Source organism: Cucumis melo, chromosome 8 (assembly GCF_025177605.1).
Source record: "Cucumis melo cultivar AY chromosome 8, USDA_Cmelo_AY_1.0, whole genome shotgun sequence".
Taxonomy (NCBI): Eukaryota; Viridiplantae; Streptophyta; class Magnoliopsida; order Cucurbitales; family Cucurbitaceae; genus Cucumis; species Cucumis melo.
In genome coordinates this window covers 26,373,640-26,395,579 of record NC_066864.1, presented here as the reverse complement: position 1 = coordinate 26,395,579, position 21,940 = coordinate 26,373,640, and the positions used below count along the sequence as shown (strand labels likewise).

At 31.5% G+C, this 21,940-nt stretch overlaps 1 protein-coding gene across 1 annotated transcript; it reads left to right on the top strand.

The window, feature by feature from the left end:
* The first annotated feature begins 1,493 nt into the window (after window positions 1-1,493).
* LOC103501471 (serine/threonine-protein kinase STN8, chloroplastic) lies at window positions 1,494-6,644 on the top strand. Its single transcript, XM_008465047.3, has 4 exons — window positions 1,494-2,352; window positions 4,017-4,190; window positions 5,041-5,445; window positions 6,119-6,644. Exons 1-4 carry the CDS (start codon window positions 1,795-1,797, stop codon window positions 6,455-6,457), a joined length of 1,476 nt encoding a protein of 491 aa, XP_008463269.1. The 5' UTR covers window positions 1,494-1,794; the 3' UTR covers window positions 6,458-6,644.
* The last annotated feature ends 15,296 nt before the right edge of the window (window positions 6,645-21,940 follow it).

Sequence of the window (21,940 nt, the reverse complement as noted above, 5' to 3'; positions counted from 1 at the left end):
GTATAGGAAATCTGGCGAATGACAAGAAGTGACCGTGATATGCCATAGGGAATGTTTTACTTCCGCCATTATGATTTTAGTATTTCTTGTACTTTCATTATTACTCTTTGAAACTATATAGGGCCCGAACTAGGATTTTGTTATTTTGAAATTTAATTCTATTTATTTATTTATTATGATTTTAAATGAGTATTTGACGTTTTGATCATGAACATTTATTTTACCTTTCAATTTAATAAAAGAAATTTTATTTTCCTTTAAATAGCAATGACCTCAACTTAGTATAAAGAGTTGAATCGTTACATAAACTCTTAGGTCAATAAATTCGTAATGAAAGTTGGTGTAATTGTAATGAAATTTCATCAATAAACTAATGGTAATGGACTGCAATTGTAATTGTAATTGTAATCAAATTGCTTTGATCGTGTTTACCTAAAACTATGAATTTTATCAAATTTACCGCTATAGTTATGGTTACCTTAACCTTTTGAGGGCCAAACTATAACATCAACAATAATGGTAATCGTACACGTGTCAAGATTCATAGTTCTTTTTTAATCTAAAAGAGTAACAATAATGTTTATTATAACCATAACCATAGCGGTAAAGGTACAACGTAATTTTTTAAGGCAATCGATCTAATCGTCCTTTGCTCGTCGATTAGATTAAAACTTATGTTTACGGATTTGGATGTGGGCTCAATGTGTTAGTACAAATCCATAACATGAGTAAACAACCTCAAATGTAATCACATGGAACTCACTTTTAAATTTACCATTGATTCATTCCCATTAGACTTAGAAAACATTGTCTAAAATCTGTTATTATATCTACTTGAACTAAATATGACTATTTTAGAGTGATGTATAGTTAATAAAGTACCATAAAGTAGGATTGCAAGGAAAAATTGAAAAAACTTCACTTGAATTGACAAGAATTGCTTATTGGTTCCGGTGAAGCAATTCCAGTTTGCGGTTTTGGGTCGAAAAATATGAGAATATAAATAATTTTGAGTCGGTTTTGAGTCAGGGAGAAAACAAATTTAAAACTAAGTTGGTTGATAAAAATTAATATATATATAAACTAAGGTTTTATGTTTGAATCAAGAGAATCCGTTGTAATTTATTCTCTTTTCTTAATGACCATACAACAATCCATCTCGATGACTAAAAAAGATGGCTAACTACGTGTAACTTTGTTATCTTTTATAAGGACTTTACAAAAATAAATACAACAAGATAGAGTCTCAACGACAAATAAATAAATAAATATATATTTGACAAGTCAAAACCCTCATATTTGAAAAGTTTGATGACTTAAATTGAGTCTGATTCAATCACTCTAGTAACTTTTGTTTACGGATTTGAACGTGGACTCAATGTGTTAGGGATGTATAGTACCTCATTTCAGTTGTGAATAACCCAAACTAGTTCCATCCCACGGGAAACTATTTAAGATTCATCCTCCAGCAGCTCTCCCTCATTAGCTTCCAATAATGGCTTTAGCCATTTCGTTTCATTTGATTGGTATAATGCAGCTACCCAAACACAAAATCAGTTTGATAATAGTATAGAGAAGAACAAGAGAAGCAAAAAGAGGAAAGAAGGAACCCCCAAACGGACCTACTTACCCAAATCTCAACGCTCAAAAGTTTGGAACTCAAAAGGATAAACCTTGATATAGACACGCGGCCTCAGTCCAGCCAGCCACTGCCCCACACCATACTCGCACTCTGTAAGAAGATGTTGCCCAACAACCTCCAAACTCGATACCCATTTACTCCATACCTTCACCATGGCTTCTTTGATCTTCCCATTTGCAATTTCCCTCCAACAAACCCGCCTCTCTCCTCTCAAGCCCACTCTCCAAACCCAAGTCCCTCTCTTGCCTGGAACTTTCACGCCCAAGCCGCTGGCGGGTAAGTGTCGAGCGTCCTTCTTCGGAGATATCTCCGATAATCTACTCGATAACCTGGATGGCCCTCTTAAAGTTGATCAACTTCCGGTTTTTCAATCTGGGTATGTTCAATTTCAACGATTCTCAGGGGGATTGAGCGATTTGCAGAAATGGGGTTTCGTTGTTTTTGCTGGGTTCATTTGGGTTTATCTCACTGCTCGACCTGGGGTTCTCGTTGGTGCCATTGATGCGTATCTTCTGGCTCCTCTGCAGCTGGGGCTGGATAGTTTGTTGGGAAGAAGAAGCTTGAAGAGCTCTGACTTTGTGATTGGGGGGAAATTGGGAGAGGGTTCGTTTGGAGTTGTTTATGCGGGTGCTTTTCTTCCGAAGAATGTGAAGAATGAAGAACGAACGAGCAGAGCCTTGGATGGGAAGGAGAAGGTGATTCTTAAAAAGGTAACTCTCAATGCAATGGATTGTTACGGCTGTTTCAAATTTCTTTAACGGTGTGTTTAAGAGATTTCAGCAAAAGTAGTTTAATTTAAGCTGCTTAGTTAAAAGTACTCAATAACATAGTGCATCCACAGGATTCCTAATATTAAGACTGTATGATGTAAAAAAGGAAAGGACTTATAGAAAATGAATTCAATATATGGTGATCACCTACTTAATTTACTTGCACCCAAATGTTTACTTTGAACTTTTCCCTTATAATTACTCCTATGTTTGCGTTCGACTTTCCATAAATGTTTGAAAACTACCTTGGAATGGAAATGCTTTATAATTTTAGGAAAAACTATAACCTAGATTGGTGTGACGATCCAAATTTTTGTTCTGGGTCACCCCTACTATTCCAAATTCCAATTGCCATCCAAAATTTCAAAAGATTTCACTCTAGAATAGTGTTGATACCTTTATGAAAGCTCAAGGTAATGTTACAATTTCCCAAGTACGTAGGTACTTTTAAAACAAAAGACACAAAGTTCAGTGTATTTTTTTAACAATTCTTTTATATCCGGAGTGTTCGGGCTAGTTTACGCACACCTCGAATAATCTCACAGGACAATCCACCCGACTCTACAATATTTGGGTGTCAAGGAAACTTGTGGGAAAATTAATTCCTAGGTAGGTAGCCACCTTGGATTTAACATATTATTAAGGTATTAAGGGTTTATTACTAATTATTTAAGGAGTTTTTTTGGGAGGCATTTGGTATAACTTATAAGTAAGGTGAGTAGGTAAGAGTGCACTAAGCAATTGTTTAGTGAGTTAAGGCTTAAGTGTGATCGCTCTTAAGAGGTTCTAAGTATCTTGAATACTTCTTAAATTGTATCACTTATACTATTCTAGTTCTATATGGGTTATGTTCGTGGAAAAATATTGACAACAAGACTCACCTGACCTTCACATGCATTCGACGGAAAATTTGCAATTTGGGAGAAGAAAGATGACTTGCAAAACAGAAAAAAAAGAGAAAGCCATTGGTGGTGCCTACCGCAAAATCTTCAATACTTAAGTGAATAATTAACAAAAGGTCAGAGCAAGCTAGAAGTGGGAAGAACCTACTTTTGGTGATGCCTATAACTTCCTATTTATGTAGGAGTGGACTTAGGTTCCTAATCTGGAAGGGACATAGGAATGCTAACTCGGGCTGGCTGTAGGGGCTAAGACCTTGGCCACAAGAAGTGGACAAGGCAGAAGGAGATGGGCAATGGGTCATTTGGCTCAACTTCCTCCCTTCCCTTGGTCTCTTACTCCCTCAACTCGCTGGCCTGTCTTGCACCTCCTTTCCCCTAATGTCCTGCTCTTTTGAACTCTATTGCTCTTGGGTCAAAATGACCCATAACAGGTTCTATTATACTTATGGATTAAATATTTGGTTTGATACTCTTGAAAATACTTATGGATAGTTTTCTGTCATTATTTTACCAAAAGAACTCTAAGGGTGCTTTCTCACAATGCTTTAAGTTCCTTTGAATCTCTGGAAACACTCTTTATGTTAACATTTCTAGGGAGAAGTGCCTTCGAGCATAGCAGATGTACTTTTGAACACTTTCAAACATCTTTTAGATATGAAAAGAACAAATGAAGATGCAGTTGTTTTACTGTGTGCGTTGCAGATTAAGTTGGGAGTTAAAGGAGCTGAAGAGTTAGGGGAATATGAAGTGTGGTTTAACTACAGACTTTCAAGAGCAGCACCTGAAACGTGTGCTGACTTTCTTGGTAGTTTTGTAGCTGATAGAGCAAGCAGGCAATTCTCTGCCGGAGGAAAATGGCTCGTTTGGAAATTTGAGGTACGTTGAAATCATTTTGTTGAACAACTTAATCATTTGCTGTATTATTATCCAATAATGTGCACTTTGGGATATTAATCTTGAATAATAACTTAAGTATATGAATTGGAGAGAGTAGTGACATTGTAAGTTTTTGAACTTGAGATCTCCCTTTTGTAAAAATTTAGGCTTTGTTTGATTGCGATTTTGTTTTTTATTTCATAAATTTATATTTGTTTTCTCCCAGTTTTTTTCCGTGGTTTTCACCTCGCTTAAAAGAAACATTTGTATTTGAAATTGAAATTTTAAAACAAGGAAATAAACTTTAAAGAATAATAAAAGAATTGTTAAATACGGGATTTCATTTTATAACTCAATGCATATATTATATTTTTGTAAATTTAGTGATATTGTAAAATATAATTATTCAAAGTTCATAACGTACAATATGTTCATAATTATTTAACAATAGTTGTGATTCAACGTGGCATTTAGTTGGTAACCATAAATATTATTATCAAACATTTTTTCAACTATTATTTAAATTAGGATTTAGTTCCTAAATTTTCTACCAAATATATATTCGGAAACATTGAAACCAACTTTAAAGATTTCTTTTTAATTTAGTCCCCTAAAATTTTAAAATTCATTGTATAGGTAAAGAGTTGAATGTAAAATTCCCCCTCGCTATTTTAAGTTAGAGTTCTGGGACCAGATACTAGAGGTAAAACGTAAAAGTTTTAGTTATTGAACTAGAAGTAATTCGCAATTAATCTGAACTTAAACTTTATAATTAAGAAACAAGTTGGAGGTAGCTTTCAAAACCATTACGTTTAATCTAAAGCATGGTGAAATATGACTAAATATGCAGGGAGATCAGACTCTTGGGGATTACATGAAAGATAGAAGCTTCCCCGTAAATTTGGAATCTGTAATGTTCGGGCGTGTCTTACGAGGCATGAACTCAGTTGAAAGAAATGCATTGATTATCAAACAAATACTGCGACAAATCATTACATCATTGAAGAAGATTCATGATACAGGCATTGTTCACAGGGATGTAAAGCCAGCAAACTTAGTAGTAACCAAGAAAGGTCAGATAAAGATCATAGATTTCGGGGCAGCCACCGACCTCCGAATTGGGAAGAACTATGTACCGAATCGTGCTTTGCTGGATCCTGATTATTGTCCCCCTGAACTTTACGTGATGCCTGAAGAAACACCTAGCCCTCCTCCAGCTCCCATTGCAGCACTCCTTTCTCCTATACTCTGGCAGGTAAGCTCATGGATATTTTCTTGAAGCAGAAAGTTTGGGATTCTGATGCTTATTAAATTTTTTTGTCTATTTGAAATTTTGAAGCAAAGTTCAGTTTGAGTTATAGCATTTTCATCTATAGAAATTAATTTTTTTTTGTCTATTTGAAATTTTGAAGCAAAGTTCAGTTTGAGTTTTAGCATTTTCATCTATAAAATGATCCATGCTGTTAAAAGGCTGCTGTTGACTTCCTTTGCATATTCTCCATGTATTTCTAATTTGGTAACTGTTCTTGAAAGAGTGTTTTAAGAAGCCATCTCAGGTGTGAGGGTCAAGGCTCAAGTTTGGCGCCTCGCCCTGAAAGGCACGGCTCACAAAAAAGGTGCACGTCTTGTGAAGCCTCAAGGTGCCCGAGCCTAGGGGCTTTTTTATTATTTTTATAAAATGGTAATAAGTAGGGTTTTTCCTTTATTAACTTTTAGAAAGATCCAATTTACTAAGCCTAATGCAAAATATCTTGTGTTTAGGGATCTTTTTTTTTTCCTTCATATTTTCGCTTCAACTATGCTTTCGGTTGTGTTTTTCTTTTTGTACATACTGCAGTGTGCTTAAGCCCCAACAGACTATTTACACTTTATCATGCCTCGAGCTTAAACACTAAAATTACTTTTTTGGGACTGTTGTGCTATTGCAGCTGAACAACCCTGATTTGTTCGACATGTATTCTGCTGGCATCGTGCTTATGCAAATGGCAGTACCAAACTTGAGGAGTAGTGCTGGGTTGAAGAATTTCAATATGGAAATTAAGAACTACGGATATGATTTGAATAAATGGAGGGAGAAAACAAGAACAAAGCCCGATTTAACAATACTCGATCTCGACTCAGGGAGAGGGTGGGATCTCGTAACGAAGCTTGTTACAGAGAGAAGGGGGCGTTTATCGGCTTCTGCTGCACTGAGGCACCCTTATTTCTTGTTGGGGAGTGATCAGGCAGCTGCAGTTATTTCTAAACTAAACTTAGTCAAGAAATGAGGTTGGAGGAGGGAATGTAAGTAGAAATTTATAATTCATTTTTCATCTCCATATGGTTATTTTTATTAAATTTCATGGGACAATGATGGTCCCTTTGGAAGATAAACTTTAAAGGAATGTATTTAATGCTAAAATTTTGACTTTGATATAAAAAAAATATCAATGTAAAAAGCTATTTCAATTACAATTTTATTCAGTAGGAATAATCGAGCATTTCACTTCATTTTTCTTCTAGTAAAGGAGATTTTTACAAAGCACAACTAACAACTAATTAACAGAAGGTTTAAGATTTCAAAGAAAAATAACGGTGCTTAAATAAAAGCACTTCATGAAATTTTTGTGAGAGAAAAAGTGTTCTAAGTCCAGATGAATACTATAATTCTACACTGAGTCCAAGCATTCAAGAAAATTTTGTGTCTGAATTGGATTGATACCGACCTGACTATTGAATTGGATCAAGTTCATCTTCTAAATATTTTCCCCATGTAATAGAAAACCATAAGAGAAAATAAAACCCAAATGATGTGAAGTGGCCTAATAAAAAGGAAAGTTGTCAACACATTGTTACTATTCTTGAGTAGAATTCAATAAAATTTCTACTTTAAGAGTAATTTTTGAAACGTTGTGAAGGGTCTAAAGCTATAATTTGAGAGAATATGAATATACAAACATGACATATTTGTGTATTGGTAGATGGAAAAGCAATAAAATCACATGCATCAAACCACACTCATAATATTTCTCATCATATAGCATACTTTGGAGAGCTTTATTGCCTTTTAGATCTTCATTTCAATTCATTCATTGTTGATTTTACAATGGGATTATTTGTAATTAGGAGAATATTTTGCTATAAAATAGCCACTTCCAAAAACTAAGAACAGTGTCTAAGTCACGACACAAAACATAATTCAATAATGATTGACCGTTACTATTTGTTAAAGGGATGTTTACAAAAATAGCAAAAAAAGTTATGATAAAAGATCCATGTCATTATATTTTCTAAATTACAAAAGTAACAAATTTAAAAGTGGACAATCTTTTGATAGCTCTCTTATATATTTAATTAGTTGTCATATTTGTCATATTTGCAATATGCAAAAAAAGGTACTACCAGTTGCATTTTTCTAAATTTTTTTGTCACTTGATGCAATTTCCCTTTTTTAAAAGATATATTTTGTATTAAAAAGTGTCCAAATGAGATGAAGGAAAAGAGTAGTGAAGTTTGTTAGATGTATTTCAATAATACACATAATTAAAGTGTGAGCTATGTATGTAAATTAATAATTTATCACATTTGGTTATTTTATTTAATTAGGCCTAGTATGTGATCTACCTAATTGAATATGAACTAAATGAGTAGAAGTTTATTTCTAGATTGATTAGAATTTAATGGGATCCTAATTGAACTAGTATATAAAGAAACTTAGGACTATGGTCCCCAACATACCAAAACATAAACACTTAGTCTTTCTTGCATCCCATCAAGAGAAAGATCTCACAAAGGGAATTCAGGTTTTGGTTGAGAAAGACAATAGTCATTTTATAGCCATCATCGATTAAAGGAGATGAAATCTGGTATGTAACTTATTATTGACAATTTAGCATAAATGATCGTAAATTAATCTGTTATATAGATTTAAAGTATTTATTCTAACAAACTTTACTAGTTTCAATTTATTATTTAATAAACAAAATAATGTTGAATTCCCTTAAATATCTAAAATTAAATATATTTTCTTCTCGAAACATTTTCAAATATAAAAATAAATTAAAATATTTACAAAATATAGCAGAATAATTCTATCAATGATAGAAATCGATAAATTTGTATTACTGTTTATAAATATCACCAATAGAAGTATATTAATTTCTATTATCAATAGAATATAAAATTTTGCTATATTTTATAAATATTTTGTTAAATTTACCATTTTTTACAATTTCCTTTTTTTCATTACCTAAGAAAGAGAAAAATTAGAACTTTTTTCCTATTAAACTTCTTTTTTTAATAGATAATATATTGCTTAATAAAACAGCATAAAACATTCTTACTTTGTGTGGTGTTATTTATGGTATTTAGCATGAAAGTAATTTGTATGCATATAGTGCTATCTTGCATCCTCCCTAAGTGATTATTTAGGTTGTTCAATTGATATTTTATTATTTGTTGCTCTAAATGGTTTTAAGGCTTCTCTTGGGGACTCCAACCAATTTTCCGTTCGATCTTTTACTTAAAGTTGTTTGGGTTTTTGTAGTTTCTTGTTTTGGTGTTTTGTGTTTGCTTCGACCTCAAGCTGTGAGGTCTCTCTCTTTTAGTTATCCAATGTTTTTGCAAAAAAAAAAAAAAAAAAAATTATTAATACACTTCAAAGTTATTTTGAGCGATTGACAGAACATTTGAAAATGTATATGCACGCGAATGAACTGTGATTGCTGTTATTCTTATTGTTTAAATATTTTTTTGCAATATTTTCAAATGCAACCTTAAAAGTTGGTTTGCATTCCAACTTTCCAATTTATTTCTAAAGCGACTCAAATTATCAATTGTCATGGACCCATATATTTGACAAGGAGAGGAAGTGGTTGACTTTATATATTTAAGTTAAATGGTAAGTTTACCATTATTTGTGATTTCTAGTTAGAATTTAGTTTTTGTGATTTATAGTTAGATTGTAGTTTCCATATGTTAATAAAATCTTCATAAACATTTCTATGGTATAAACTCATTTACGAATTCTAACATTTAAAATGAGAGGGACTAAACTCTAACTTTCTCCAAACAATCTGGGCTAAAATTTATAACTCACCCACTAACAATGCTCAAGTATGAGTTTCATACTCTAATCTTTAGGGTTGCATTAGTTAAATGTTTAAATTAATAATTAGATTGATTTAAAATATAAACTTCCATAAATAAATTATCACTTACAAAATAATTTGTTGACTTGTTAAATTTTCATTTTTGAAAAAGTAGTTATCGCTCATCAGTAACTTGTTGAAGTGGAGATTGATTGCACTCAATTATAAATTGAAATGTGGTAGTTAATTTTTTAATAATTATTATTGTTCACACGAGATTTTCGAAGAAATTTGATTCATGGAGTTGAGCTTGTGTTGATGTTGTATTTATGTTGATTCGATGCGATGTGGTTCGATCTCTAGAATTTGATCATCTGATTCTCTCTCAGGTGTATGCTTACGCTTGATTTGAGGAACCAAAGTTGATGTTTTTGAAGTTGGAGTCTTGGAAGAAAGCTTGTATCTTCGAAGAAGCTTCAATCTTCGAGGGTGTTCTTGAAGTTGAAGACTTTGAAGAAAGCTTGAATCTTATTTTTTTTTGGCTAAATTAAGCTTATTTTTTTTTGGCTCAATTGAATTTTAGACAAATAAATAATATTTAATTAAACCAAAATAATTAATTTGATCCAATTGTCATAATAAAGATACGTGACATTGTTAGAATTGTCCAATTTGTCTTTAAATTTAATTTGGGAGACATGTCAATTCTTAGTTAATCCCAAATACAATTATTTTAGTAAATGACGAGGCAATTTGTGATTGGTTCCAAAATTTCTTATTTAAACGATTATTAAATATATTTTTTTTTTATAAAAAAGAATAAACATTAGTTTAGGTTGTATCTAAGTATTACTCGTTATTATCGTTTTCTCACTTGTAAAAGTGGTTATCTAACTCTTACTGAGTCTTTTAAAAGATTAGTTATTGAATATTTGAGGTTTATTTAGAATTGATAGGATGATTGAAATGTGATGTGGAATTGGGTTGGTGGCGAAACCATTTAAAGGAAATTGACACATTCCATTAGTAAATTAAAAAAGAAAAAACTATAAATTTGGAGAAGTATATATCACATAGAAAATATTTCATAGCTTTGGGTCTCCCTCTTACATCTAAAAGTCCTTTTAATGGATTTTGAAGAGATAAAATTCAAAGAAATTAAGTTTTTTTTTTTAAAAAAAAAACTAAATTGATATTCACTAAATTTTCTTTAGTTTGTGTGTAAGGATTTCTATTTCTAATATATTAGAGTTCAAATTTATAGTTAAATATCACTTTTTGTCGATAATTTAATTTTTAAATTATAATTTAATTTGTAACAACTTAGTTTATAAATTTTAATTAATTTAGATTTCGACGGGTACAAATTATAGCAATTTAAACCTAAATGACTGAAAACTATTATTATGAAATAATATAAATTCTTTTTCCATATAAATGGTTTTAAATAAAAAGTTATATTGTTAGAAAACTAAAAGCACAGAGAATAAAGTATTAAATGCTAAAAATATATCATAAGCTAAAGTTAGAAAGAATAAACATTTTATTGTTGTTCTTTAAAACAATCCATTTTGAAATTTTGATTCACGTTTTTTCCTTGAAACTTTTTATTAAATTTTAGTTTCTAAATTTTCAAAATAAATAAATAAAGTTAAAAATGTTTAGTTTCGTAATATTTTTAGAAAATGTTTGGAGTAAGGGTTATATAAGATTATAATAACCATCTATTTACTAGAGGTAAACTTCGACACTTGAGAAATCGATCCGAATAATCGAAATCAACTGAACCAATACTCAATGGTCGGCTTCATTAAAAATACGATCCGTGGTCGGCTTAATTAAAAGGTTTCAAAAACTGACCAAAATCAAACCTCTTATTACTTGAAACCGACTGAACACATTTGAACCTGTATACATACATTAATACGTATATAGATATACATAAATAATAAATATTATTATATAATATAAATAATAAATAGTAAGTAATAATATTTATTTAATATTAAATAAATCGAACCGACGAAAACTTACCTATTGAAATTAGTTGTAAGTAATAAATAGTAAGTAATAATGTCTACTCTTCTACCAATTTACTGTGAATTGGATATATGCACACATAGCTATGACAATATTTTAATTGAGTAATTAAAAAGGATAACAATTGTTAGAATGATTATTAACTATGTAGCAACATTTTAAACAAATTATAAATATAGCAAATCTATCGGTGATAGACTTCTATCGTTGATAGACTCTTATGGTTTATTAGTGATAGACCAACATTTGCTACATGCTCTATCTGTGATAGACTTCTATCATTGATAGATTTTGACAAATTTTGCTATATTTGCAATTTTTTCAAAATGTTGCTATATACTTAATTATTTTGAATATAATTGCTACATTTGCAACTACCCAATTTTAATTCAATATTGTTTTATCTATCTATTAAACAATTGATACCAATCCAATTATTCATTAAAAGTTTTATAAATAGATTTAAATAATTCAATTTTATATCTTCAATATTTTTGTTGGGCTTTTACCATTGCTTGAAGTTGGAACCAACACTATAGGGAAGTGGCTTAGAAATTTGGCTAGCTTTGATTAAAAGTTACCACTTAAAAATGCATATGAAACTTGAGTTTTGTCTCTTCCAATTGTATTCGACCTCTACTCCGATGAGTTTGACACGATAGTATTAGTATAACTTCCATTTTTTAAAGTTAGAGATTCAATTTTCCATACGTTGTGGTGTTGTACTAAAAAAGAAATTCAATTCCGTTTCGTTTAAGAAAGAAAAATCATCATCGGAGACGAAGTTAATGCGCTCTATGCACTCATTTCTTTGATAACTTAATGGAGAGGAAGATTTTGTTTGAAGTTTTTGTAATGTTTGATTCTAAAAATAAGTAATTTAAAAAAAAAAAAAAGAGATAAAGAAATTGTTGAACAATTCTAAATGTATTTTAAATAGTTAATATAAAAATTAAACACTAGACTTCTTATTTCTTATCAAATAGGTTATTAAAATTTCAATTTCGTATCTAATCGACCCATGTCTTAAATTGAGCCATTTTTCTTAAAAAAATTATTAACGAGTTTATTAGATATAAAATTCAATTTTGTGTATAATATGATATTAAACTTCCAATTTTTCAATAGGCTCATTAATTTTAACATAAAGTCAATAAATCAAGAACTCATTAGAGATAAAATCGATAGAGAAAAATGAAAATTTAAAGAGTTATAGACACCATTAAAACCTTGGTTGGAGAAAATTAAAATTTAAAGACGATGTCAAAAGAATACAAAATGACCACAGCTCCTTCTTTCAGTGTCTTCATTCTAAATACTCAAAGCATCCATAATGAAAATGAAATGTAATGTAATTTCTTGATAATTTTTTTTAAATCTATATCAGCCTCTAATTATTTTAAAATTATTTTTAAAAGAATAAATTTATTATTTATTCCCACTAAAATTTTTTGATTTATAACAATTTTATAATAAAATAAACTAAAATATTAACAAATATAACAAAGTTTAAAGTAATATATATTATAATCGGTGATTGATCCAAATAGCATTTGAAATTTTATGGATTAAAACAAAATTTTCATTAAAATAGAAAACATAATGGGAGCTAGAAAGACCAAAAAGAGTACTTTTCACCTCTAGAGAATTATTTGATGAGTTATGAGAAATAAAGAAAGTAGTGTTGAATATGATGTTTGTTCCAAAATTGATAGGATGATTGAAACGTGACATGCTTGGTTGGTGCCAACCATTTTAAGAAAACTTACTCATTCCATCAAGAAATTAATAATAATGATAATACTAATATTCCATTTCAATCTTGGATTGTAATAATTTAAACCTAAACTTATTGTAATATCAGAACTTAAGTTTTTTCAAGTTAAACACTAAATGTAACTAATTGTTATATCAAATTATATCCTGAAGTTTTATAAGTATATCGATTTAAATCATCGATCAATTTTTGTAAGTGTATTAAAATAAAATATGTCTATCATTTTTTCTCACGTCTTCTTCTTTGGATTTTTCTTGTTCTTATGTGACTCTTAATCATAAAGTTTAAAGTAATACAATTACAAAGGTCCAAAGTTTAAATTGTATACTTATAAAAGTACTTCAATGACTAATTTGATATAACTATTAATTTGGGATTTAATTTGATAAAATTCCAAAGTTCAGGATTTGAATTGATACAATTATTAGTTTAAGGTATAAATTCATAAGAGTGCTAAAATCTAGGGCTTGAATTGATATCAACGACGATAACAATAACAACAATAAGAGTAAAATATGGCATTGGTCCTTATATTTAAATCTTTTTTTAATTTTAGTTTTTATATTTTCTATTATCCAATAAATTTTACTCTATGTCGTAGTTTTAATAAATCTTAAATCCTCGATGCTAGTTCATCCTTTTGCAATTTTATGGAAATTATTATCATTATTTGATAAAAACTAATTTCAATAAACTAAATTTAAGATTAATCACTACTCGACAGGGATGACAACTTATTGTTAATAATGATTTATTGCGGATAGTACGTATTATATGGTCATTAAAAACAATTATGACAAATTTAGCAAGTATCATTGATACTCTTACTCTAATGCATTCGGTGGCTAAAGACATCTATCACAAGAAGCAGTTCAACGGTTACTATAATAATACTAAAATTAAATGTCCTTTTTTCTCGTGTCAAACTCTTACTCACACGCTATTACGAATTAAAAGAATTTTACTTCAAAACTGAACAATATAAAAGAGAAAAAAACAAATTGTTTTTTTTTCTTTTCTTTTAGATGATTTTAATATCAGTTTTTAGATGTGAATTAAAATTTGGGTTAAATACAAATTTAGTATTAGACTTTGATGGTTTTGTCTAATTTGTCCCTTAAACATTCAAATCCATTTCCTCTAGTAATTAATTTGATACAAAGTGACAAAAATTACATACACATAAGGAAATTATAGACTAAGATCAAATAAGATAATTAAGCATAAAATTTGTTGGATTTAAATATAATCCAAAGATGGCTTAGTCTTTATTCAATCAATGGCTACTTCTCTTCATTAATTAAAGCAAGTGATCTATGTGATCACATAACTAACATTTAAATAACCTTCTTATTTAATCAAAATGTTGTTAGGAAAGAGTTAGACTTTATTTCTTTTATTTTACACTTATTCTAAATCTATTTACACCTAAACCCTAAACCCTAAATACTAAACCTTAAATCCTAAATTTTAAACTTTTCCAATTATTTTTAAATACATCTAAAATTGAACCAAATACAATAAAATATCACTGTATTTATTTGTAATGGATTGCATCTGTCTTGTTATAAGACATAGATTGTGATGTTTTGCTAATTTTTAAAAAGATTACTTTTGTACTTTTCTATAGCAATGTTATGAAAATTACATTTAAAAATGTAAAGTTGAATATTAAAGTAATTTAGAGTAATTAAAGATGTGTTTTTTTGTGATTTTAAATATGAACAAAAATAATTTTAATAATCTTAGAATCATTTTCAAATACACTACAAATCTATAAACTTTCTTTTAATTTGTTTCTAAGAATTTGGTAAAAGTTTTTAATTTTATTCTTATAGAATGACTTCTTCTTTCTCTTCTAAATTTATGTTTATAGATAAAAGTATGATTCTTTATAAATTATTTTGGACAAAATTTAACATTCACCATCAAATGAAGGACTAAATTGACAAAAGTATGACTAAGAGACCAAATAATGATATTAACAACTTGTCACTAATTAAGAAAAAATAGTCACTTTACAAATATTTATAAAATCCTATCCATTAATTCTTTCCTTCAAGAAAATAATATAAGAGCAGAAGAATCAAAATTATAAAAAAAAAAAAAAAAGAAGCCGAAATTAGTGTATAATTCAAATTGATATAAAGTTTATACATTCCAAGAAAAAGAAAAAGGCAAGAGGTTCTAATATTCTCCTTTCTTTACAATGACAATAATGAATTTTGAGCAATTATATCAGTATATATATTAACACAATTAAAAATATTAAAAGCCAAATATTAAATTTAAAATTAGCAAGTGTGCCGTATTTTATTGAATATAATATTGTGTGTTATTACATCAAGGAAAAAGGGAGATAAATACAAAGACCTATATGGTAAATAAAGCAACAAATAGTATAAGATAACATATTCTTACAAAAGATCAATATATACATTAATACCCTCCCTTAAACTCAAGGTGGTAGAGTAGCTGTCAGCTTGAGTTTGGTAAGTAACTGATTGAAGCGAGTAGATGGTAAAACTTTGATGAAGATATCTGCTGGTTGCTCAGTGGTGGAAACAAGTTGCAAAAGAAGTGTGTTGCTCAAGAAATGATGACGAATGAAGTGACAGTCATTCTCGATGTGCTAATTTGTATGCTCATGGAAAACATCATTGTGGACAATTTGGATGGCACTACAATTATCACAATGAAGGAGAGTGGGACCCTGCTGGGGAACACCCATATCAGCAAGGAGCCAACGAAGCCATAAGTGTTTAGCGGTAGCATCAGCAAAAGCACGATATTCTGATTCAGTACTAGAATAAGAGACGACACTTTGTTCCTTACTACACCAAGAAATGAGAGAATCGCCTAAGTAGAAACAGTAACCTGCTGTAGAACGCCGATCAGTGGGTCCCCAGCCCAATCTGCATCAAAGTAGTCAGATAATAGGAGAGAGGATTGAGAAGAAAACTGAAGTCCATGCCCCAAAGTTTCTTTGATATAGCGAAGAATACATAACATGGCAGTAAAATGGATGGTTCGAGGAGCAACCATAAATTGACTAACAATATGAACAACATATGCAATGTCTGGGCGAGTCACTGATACAAACTGACATCTTTAAGAGGAACATCATCATAAGGGGTCAAATGAACATTGGGATCTAAAGGTGTCGAAGCTGTGTTAGAGTCAGTGATTCCCGAGCGAGCTAAAAGATCAAAGGTATATTTAGCTTGAGACAATAAATACCAGTCTGAGCGTCGAGAGACTTCAAGGCCAAGAAAGTAATTGAGAGGTCTTTCATTTCAAAATGTTGACCAAGGTAATGTTGGAGATCAAATATGGCCTGTGGATAATTACTAGTGATAATCATGTCATCAACATAGAAAAGAAGAAGAACAATACCCTGGGATGTGTGGCGAGTAAAGAGTGCAGTGTCATGAGGACTAGAAGTAAAGCCAAGTTGAGTGATGGTAGAACTAAATATGGCAAACCAAGCTCGTGGAGCTTGTTTGAGACCATATAATGAGCGACGCAGGAGGCACACCTTGTGAGGAGGAGAAGAAGTACCAGGAGGTGGCTTCATATAGACTTCTTCAGAAAGAGTCCCATTAAGGAAAACATTTTTTACATACATCTGAAGAAGAGGCCACTTCTTGGCAGCAGCAACAACTAATAAACTACGAACAGACGTCATCCGAGCCACGGGAGCAAATGTTTCTTCATAGTCAATACCATATTCTTGGGAATACCCTTTTACTACAAGAAGAGCCTTATAACGCTCAATAGTACCACCAGAGTGAGTCTTAATTTTGTAGATCCACTTGCAGTCAATGGGTCTTTTACCAGAAGGTAAGTCAACATAGTCCCAAGTGTGTGTCTTTTCAAGAGCCTGTAATTCATCATTCATCGCTTTCTTTCATAAAGGGTTAGTATTTTCCTCTCGATAAGAGGTAGGTTCAACAAGGGAAACAATAGTAGAAAAATAGTGATAATCTTGGAGATGAATGAGAGGTTCCTTTACCTAAGTAGAACGACGAGGAGAGGTGTCTGGAGTAGGTTCAGGACTATCATCCAAGACGGACGACTGGTCCGAGGTTGCAGAAGTAGGTGCAGATTGAGCAAACTCATTATCAGGAATGGACTCAGAGAGAGGAAAAAGGTCAACGATGTATCAGTGAAGAAAGATTGAGGACTAGAGAAGGAGGAGTGGAAGAAGGACAAGCGAGAGAACATAGTGTGCTCCTAAAATGTGACATGGCGAGATATACGAAATCTATTGGAAAGAGGATCCCAACAACGAAAACCTTTATATATGTTCTGTGTCATAGCCAAGAAAATAATAGAAGTGGGCACGTGGTTCAAGTTTAGTGTGTTCATGAGGATGCAGAGAACAAAGCAAGCACAACCAAAGACTTTAAGGTTAGAATAGTTGGGAGGAGTACCATATAGTCTTTCGAATGGAGAGATGTTTTGAAGAACGGAGGAGGAAGACAATTGATAGTATAGACGGATGTAAGAGCTGCTTCACCCCAAAATTTTTCAGAGCATGAGATAGACAGAAGGAGGACACGTACTGAATCAAGAATGTGGCGATGTTTGCACTCAGCACACCCATTTTATTGTGAAGTGTGGGGGCATGGGCGCTGAACAAGAGTGCTCTGTTGGTAGAGGAAAGATAGAAGAGTGGAGTTTTTATATTCCAAGGCATTGTCAGTGCGAAGGGTTTTGATAGAACAAGAGAATTGGGTGTGAATCATATTAGCAAACTCAATATAAGTGCGAGATAATTCAGAGCGGTGTTTGAGAAAATAAATCCATGTAAATCGAGAGAAATCATCAATGAATAAAACATAATAGTGATAACCATGGACATTGGTAGTAAGGGCATGACCCCAAATGTCAGAATGGATTAAATCAAAAGGCTTATCACATATAGAAGTAGATGTAGAGAAAGACAAAGTAGGTTGCTTAGCAAGTTTGCAATTTAAACAATTAAAAGGGACAAACTTGGTAATATTATTTAAATTGTTAATAGAAATTAAATGTCGCAGTTTTTCAGGAGAAGCATGACCAAGACGAAGATGCCACTGATATGTATTAGAGTCAATGACAGGAGCAGAGATGGATGAAGGAGGAGGAACCTGAAGTGATAGGAGCTCAAAAAATCTTCTCACTTTATGACCCGTTCCAATCGTTTGTCTCGTCCGCGGATCCTGAACCTGACAACCATTGAGAGAAAAAAAAAACGGTTAAGCCAAGGTCGCATAATTGACCAACAGATACTAGATTAAAGGTTAAGTTTGGGACACAGTAAGTATAAGGAAGATTCAAACTAGGGTTATTAATGGTGCCAATGTGAGTGATGTTCATACAATTGCCATCAGCAGCATAAATGGAAGGTAAAGATTTAGCAGGACTAAGAGTGTTCATAAGAGAATAATTAGATGTCATATGATTGCAACATGCATAGTTAAGAAGCCATCGATTACCTGGTGAGACGACAAGTGCAAAGGAAGATGATGAAATTAACAGATTTAACAAACTTTGAAGATCACTTATCTGAAAATGGGGGTAGTGGAATTATCTGAAGCAGCAGCAACAACGGAGGAGGTACCGAGTTTAGTAAAGTTCTTTACTCTTGTAGAATAGCTTCAAGGTCGAGGTGGTTTTATGGAACAATTGTTCAGAATATGACCTGGCTTATGGCGATACCTGCATTCTATTTTAGAACAATCAATAAATTTATGACCAGTGAGCTTACAATTCTTACAAAATGTGCTTGATGCTCCAAATGGTGAATAAGTGTCGGCAAGAACAACATCATAATGTTTAAAGAGATTGATGCCAAGACGTTTTTCTTCAAATAATATTTATTGGATAGCAACATCCAATGAGGGCAAGAGACTGCGGTGTAATAAGGCAGCCCTAACATATTCATATTCTGGACGGAGTCCCATAAGGATTTTTATAAGACGAAGATGATCTTTACTGATTTTAGCTTGATCAAGTTGAGTCAAAATAGGTTGAAGCACGACTAGATACTCATTAACTGATTGACCAACTTCTTGATTAAGATTAACAAGGCTATTGTGGAACTGATAGTAATGAGCTAATCCGACAGACTTAAATCTTGTAGACAAAAAATCTCATAACTCCTTAGCATTTTCAAAAGCATCAAATTGTGTATGGATAGCTGGGATTGATGTGTTACTGAGCCAGGTGATAATCTGATGATTTTTTATGTCCCATTCTTTGAGGCGTTCGATAAATTTGCTATCATCTTCCTTGTCTTGTTTGGTTGGTTTGGTAATATCGCTGGTGATAATACGCCATAATTTTTGGCCAATTAAAAAAGTTTTCATTTGATTTGCCCATGTATAGAGTCATCAAGAATCGTGCTAATTGGGCGAGCAATTTCACTTTTCTCCATCTACTCACAATAAGAAACAAGTCAGATATCGAATAATCAAAGCACAAACACAAATTTAGAGGAAAACTTCTGATAACGGCAGAAGATTGAGCAGATCTGCATAAAAAAACTAAAACTTAGAGAGCGACAACGATGAACAGCAGGGTCGAATAGAAATCACGGTGGCGATGAGCAATGGGGCCAAACAGAGAATTGAGAATGGAGTTCAGCCTAGCTGGGTTTCACGGAGATCGAAGAACAGGGAGCTAAGATCGGAGGTCGGAGATCAGAGCATGCTGCGGACGGAGATCGAAGAAACGCGTACTGAAAAACGAGATTGGAGGTCGGCTGTGGCTGGGTTTCACGGAGATCGAAGAACAGAGAGCTGAGGTCGGAGATCGAGGTGTGCTGCGGCTAAGCTTGGACGGAGGAGGTCTCGCACGTGCGAACAGACTGGTGCACGAAGGATGGATCTGTCTTCGTCTTGATGAGGCTCAGAATGGAGAAATGACGACAGGGAACGCGACTTCGGAGATCGGAAAGTGCACGAAGAAACGCGGGCATCAGATGGGTGGCCGCGGCGGTTGAACAATAACCTAGGTTAAAAGCTCTGATACCATGTGCTGTATTTTATTGAATATAATATTGTGCCTTATTACATCAAGGAAAAAGGGAGATAAATACAAAGACCTATGTGGTAAATAAGGCAACAAATAGTATAAGATAATATAAGATAATATATTCTTAATTACAAAGAATATATACATTAATAGCAAGTAAGAAATTAACAAAAAAAAAGAATTATTAGCTAAAATAAAAAGTCAATTTTAACGATGGAATTAAACTTAGACATAGTAAATTATGGTTATTTTAATTATTTGAAAAGAGAAAAAAAAAGAAAGAATAAAAACAGACCACATCAACCAAACATAATTAACATATTGAGTATCTGGTGGAGGATTATGTGTTCATATTCCCCGAATAATCAATCTACCACTCCAAATATCATTAAAAATGTTCTTTCTATTATCTGCTTAATCAATTATAAAACATATACTAAATTTGATTAAATTTTAGATTAAAAAATGACATCATAGTTTCTTTTTTTCCTTTTAAAATGTATGATAAATGACAAAATTATTATAAAAAAAAAACATTTTATGTAAAAACGAATATTTTTTTTAAAAAAAAGGAAGAAATATGAAATATCCACGTATGCCCAAAAGTGGAGAGATAGGTGGGACCCGACCCACGTTACGCTAATTTTGTTGAAATAAAAAAGGAATTAAAATAGTAAAAATAAGTGAGATGTAGTTGGCGCCAAATGGCTTCCACGCCGCGCCGACGACAATAAATCCAATCCGATCCAAACGCGTCGTTTTTATGCCCTTTTTGCCTCTTTCCTTTCGAATTAAATTCTAAAAAAAGAAAAAAACGAAAACGCGTAATTTGGCAATATAATAATAAATAATTACTTTCTTTCTATTATTAATATTATTATTGTTTGTTATCTTTTTTGTCTAAACGTCTTCTCACCCTCCGATTAAATTGCTATCTTAGATCCACCGTTCATTCAGTCTTACACCCACCACAAATCCAACTTCTTGACAGGTGGCTTTCAAACTAACGACACCATATATATATATATATTCCTTAGTGACATTTTTTTTTTCCTTTCACACATTGATTTAGACCTTTTTTTTTCTCTAGACAGTAACCTTTTTTTAAGGGTAAAATTGATTTAAATCATAAAACTTTTGTGTTATTCTACATCTTTTATTGTGGTTGTTTGAAGAAAAAAATCAATGTATGAGAATCTATAATTAATTAATTAATTAAACATCTAAATTCGTAAATAAATTTATGGTAATGATAACAAAGAGTCTAATAGTTATCTAGAAAGCTGTAACATATTTATAATTTTTGGGAATCAAAGGAGAGTAGTAGAGATAAAATAGAAATGAAATTGTGAAATGTGGAAAAGACAAAATAAAAGGTTAAATGAATTTTGTACTCCAAATCGAGTCCAAAAGACTCTGTTCAGACCTATATTTATGACATGGTAACTTTACGAATCTAAATTTCATTATCGACCATCAAACAATTATAAATTAATTTATTTGTAAGATTTTTAAAAGTTTAATTAGTTGATATAAATTATAAGCTACAGATACACTAAATAAGATGAAATCAATGTGATTATGGTAGTTAATGTTTAAATTGATATTTTTCTATAAATTGTTCAAATTATATCACTTTTACAAGTTGTACGCATAAATCTTGATCTATTTATTACGTTGTTATGGAACTCCATGGTGGCTATTTAAAAAAAAAAAAATTATAATAATGTAATGGGATTAAGTATGGTGGTGGGCTCATTAGATGAATTACTAACTTGGAAAAGTGTAAAGTTATTTTGAAATTAGGTCAGAATTTGGATGAATTATAAACCCCTTGGATT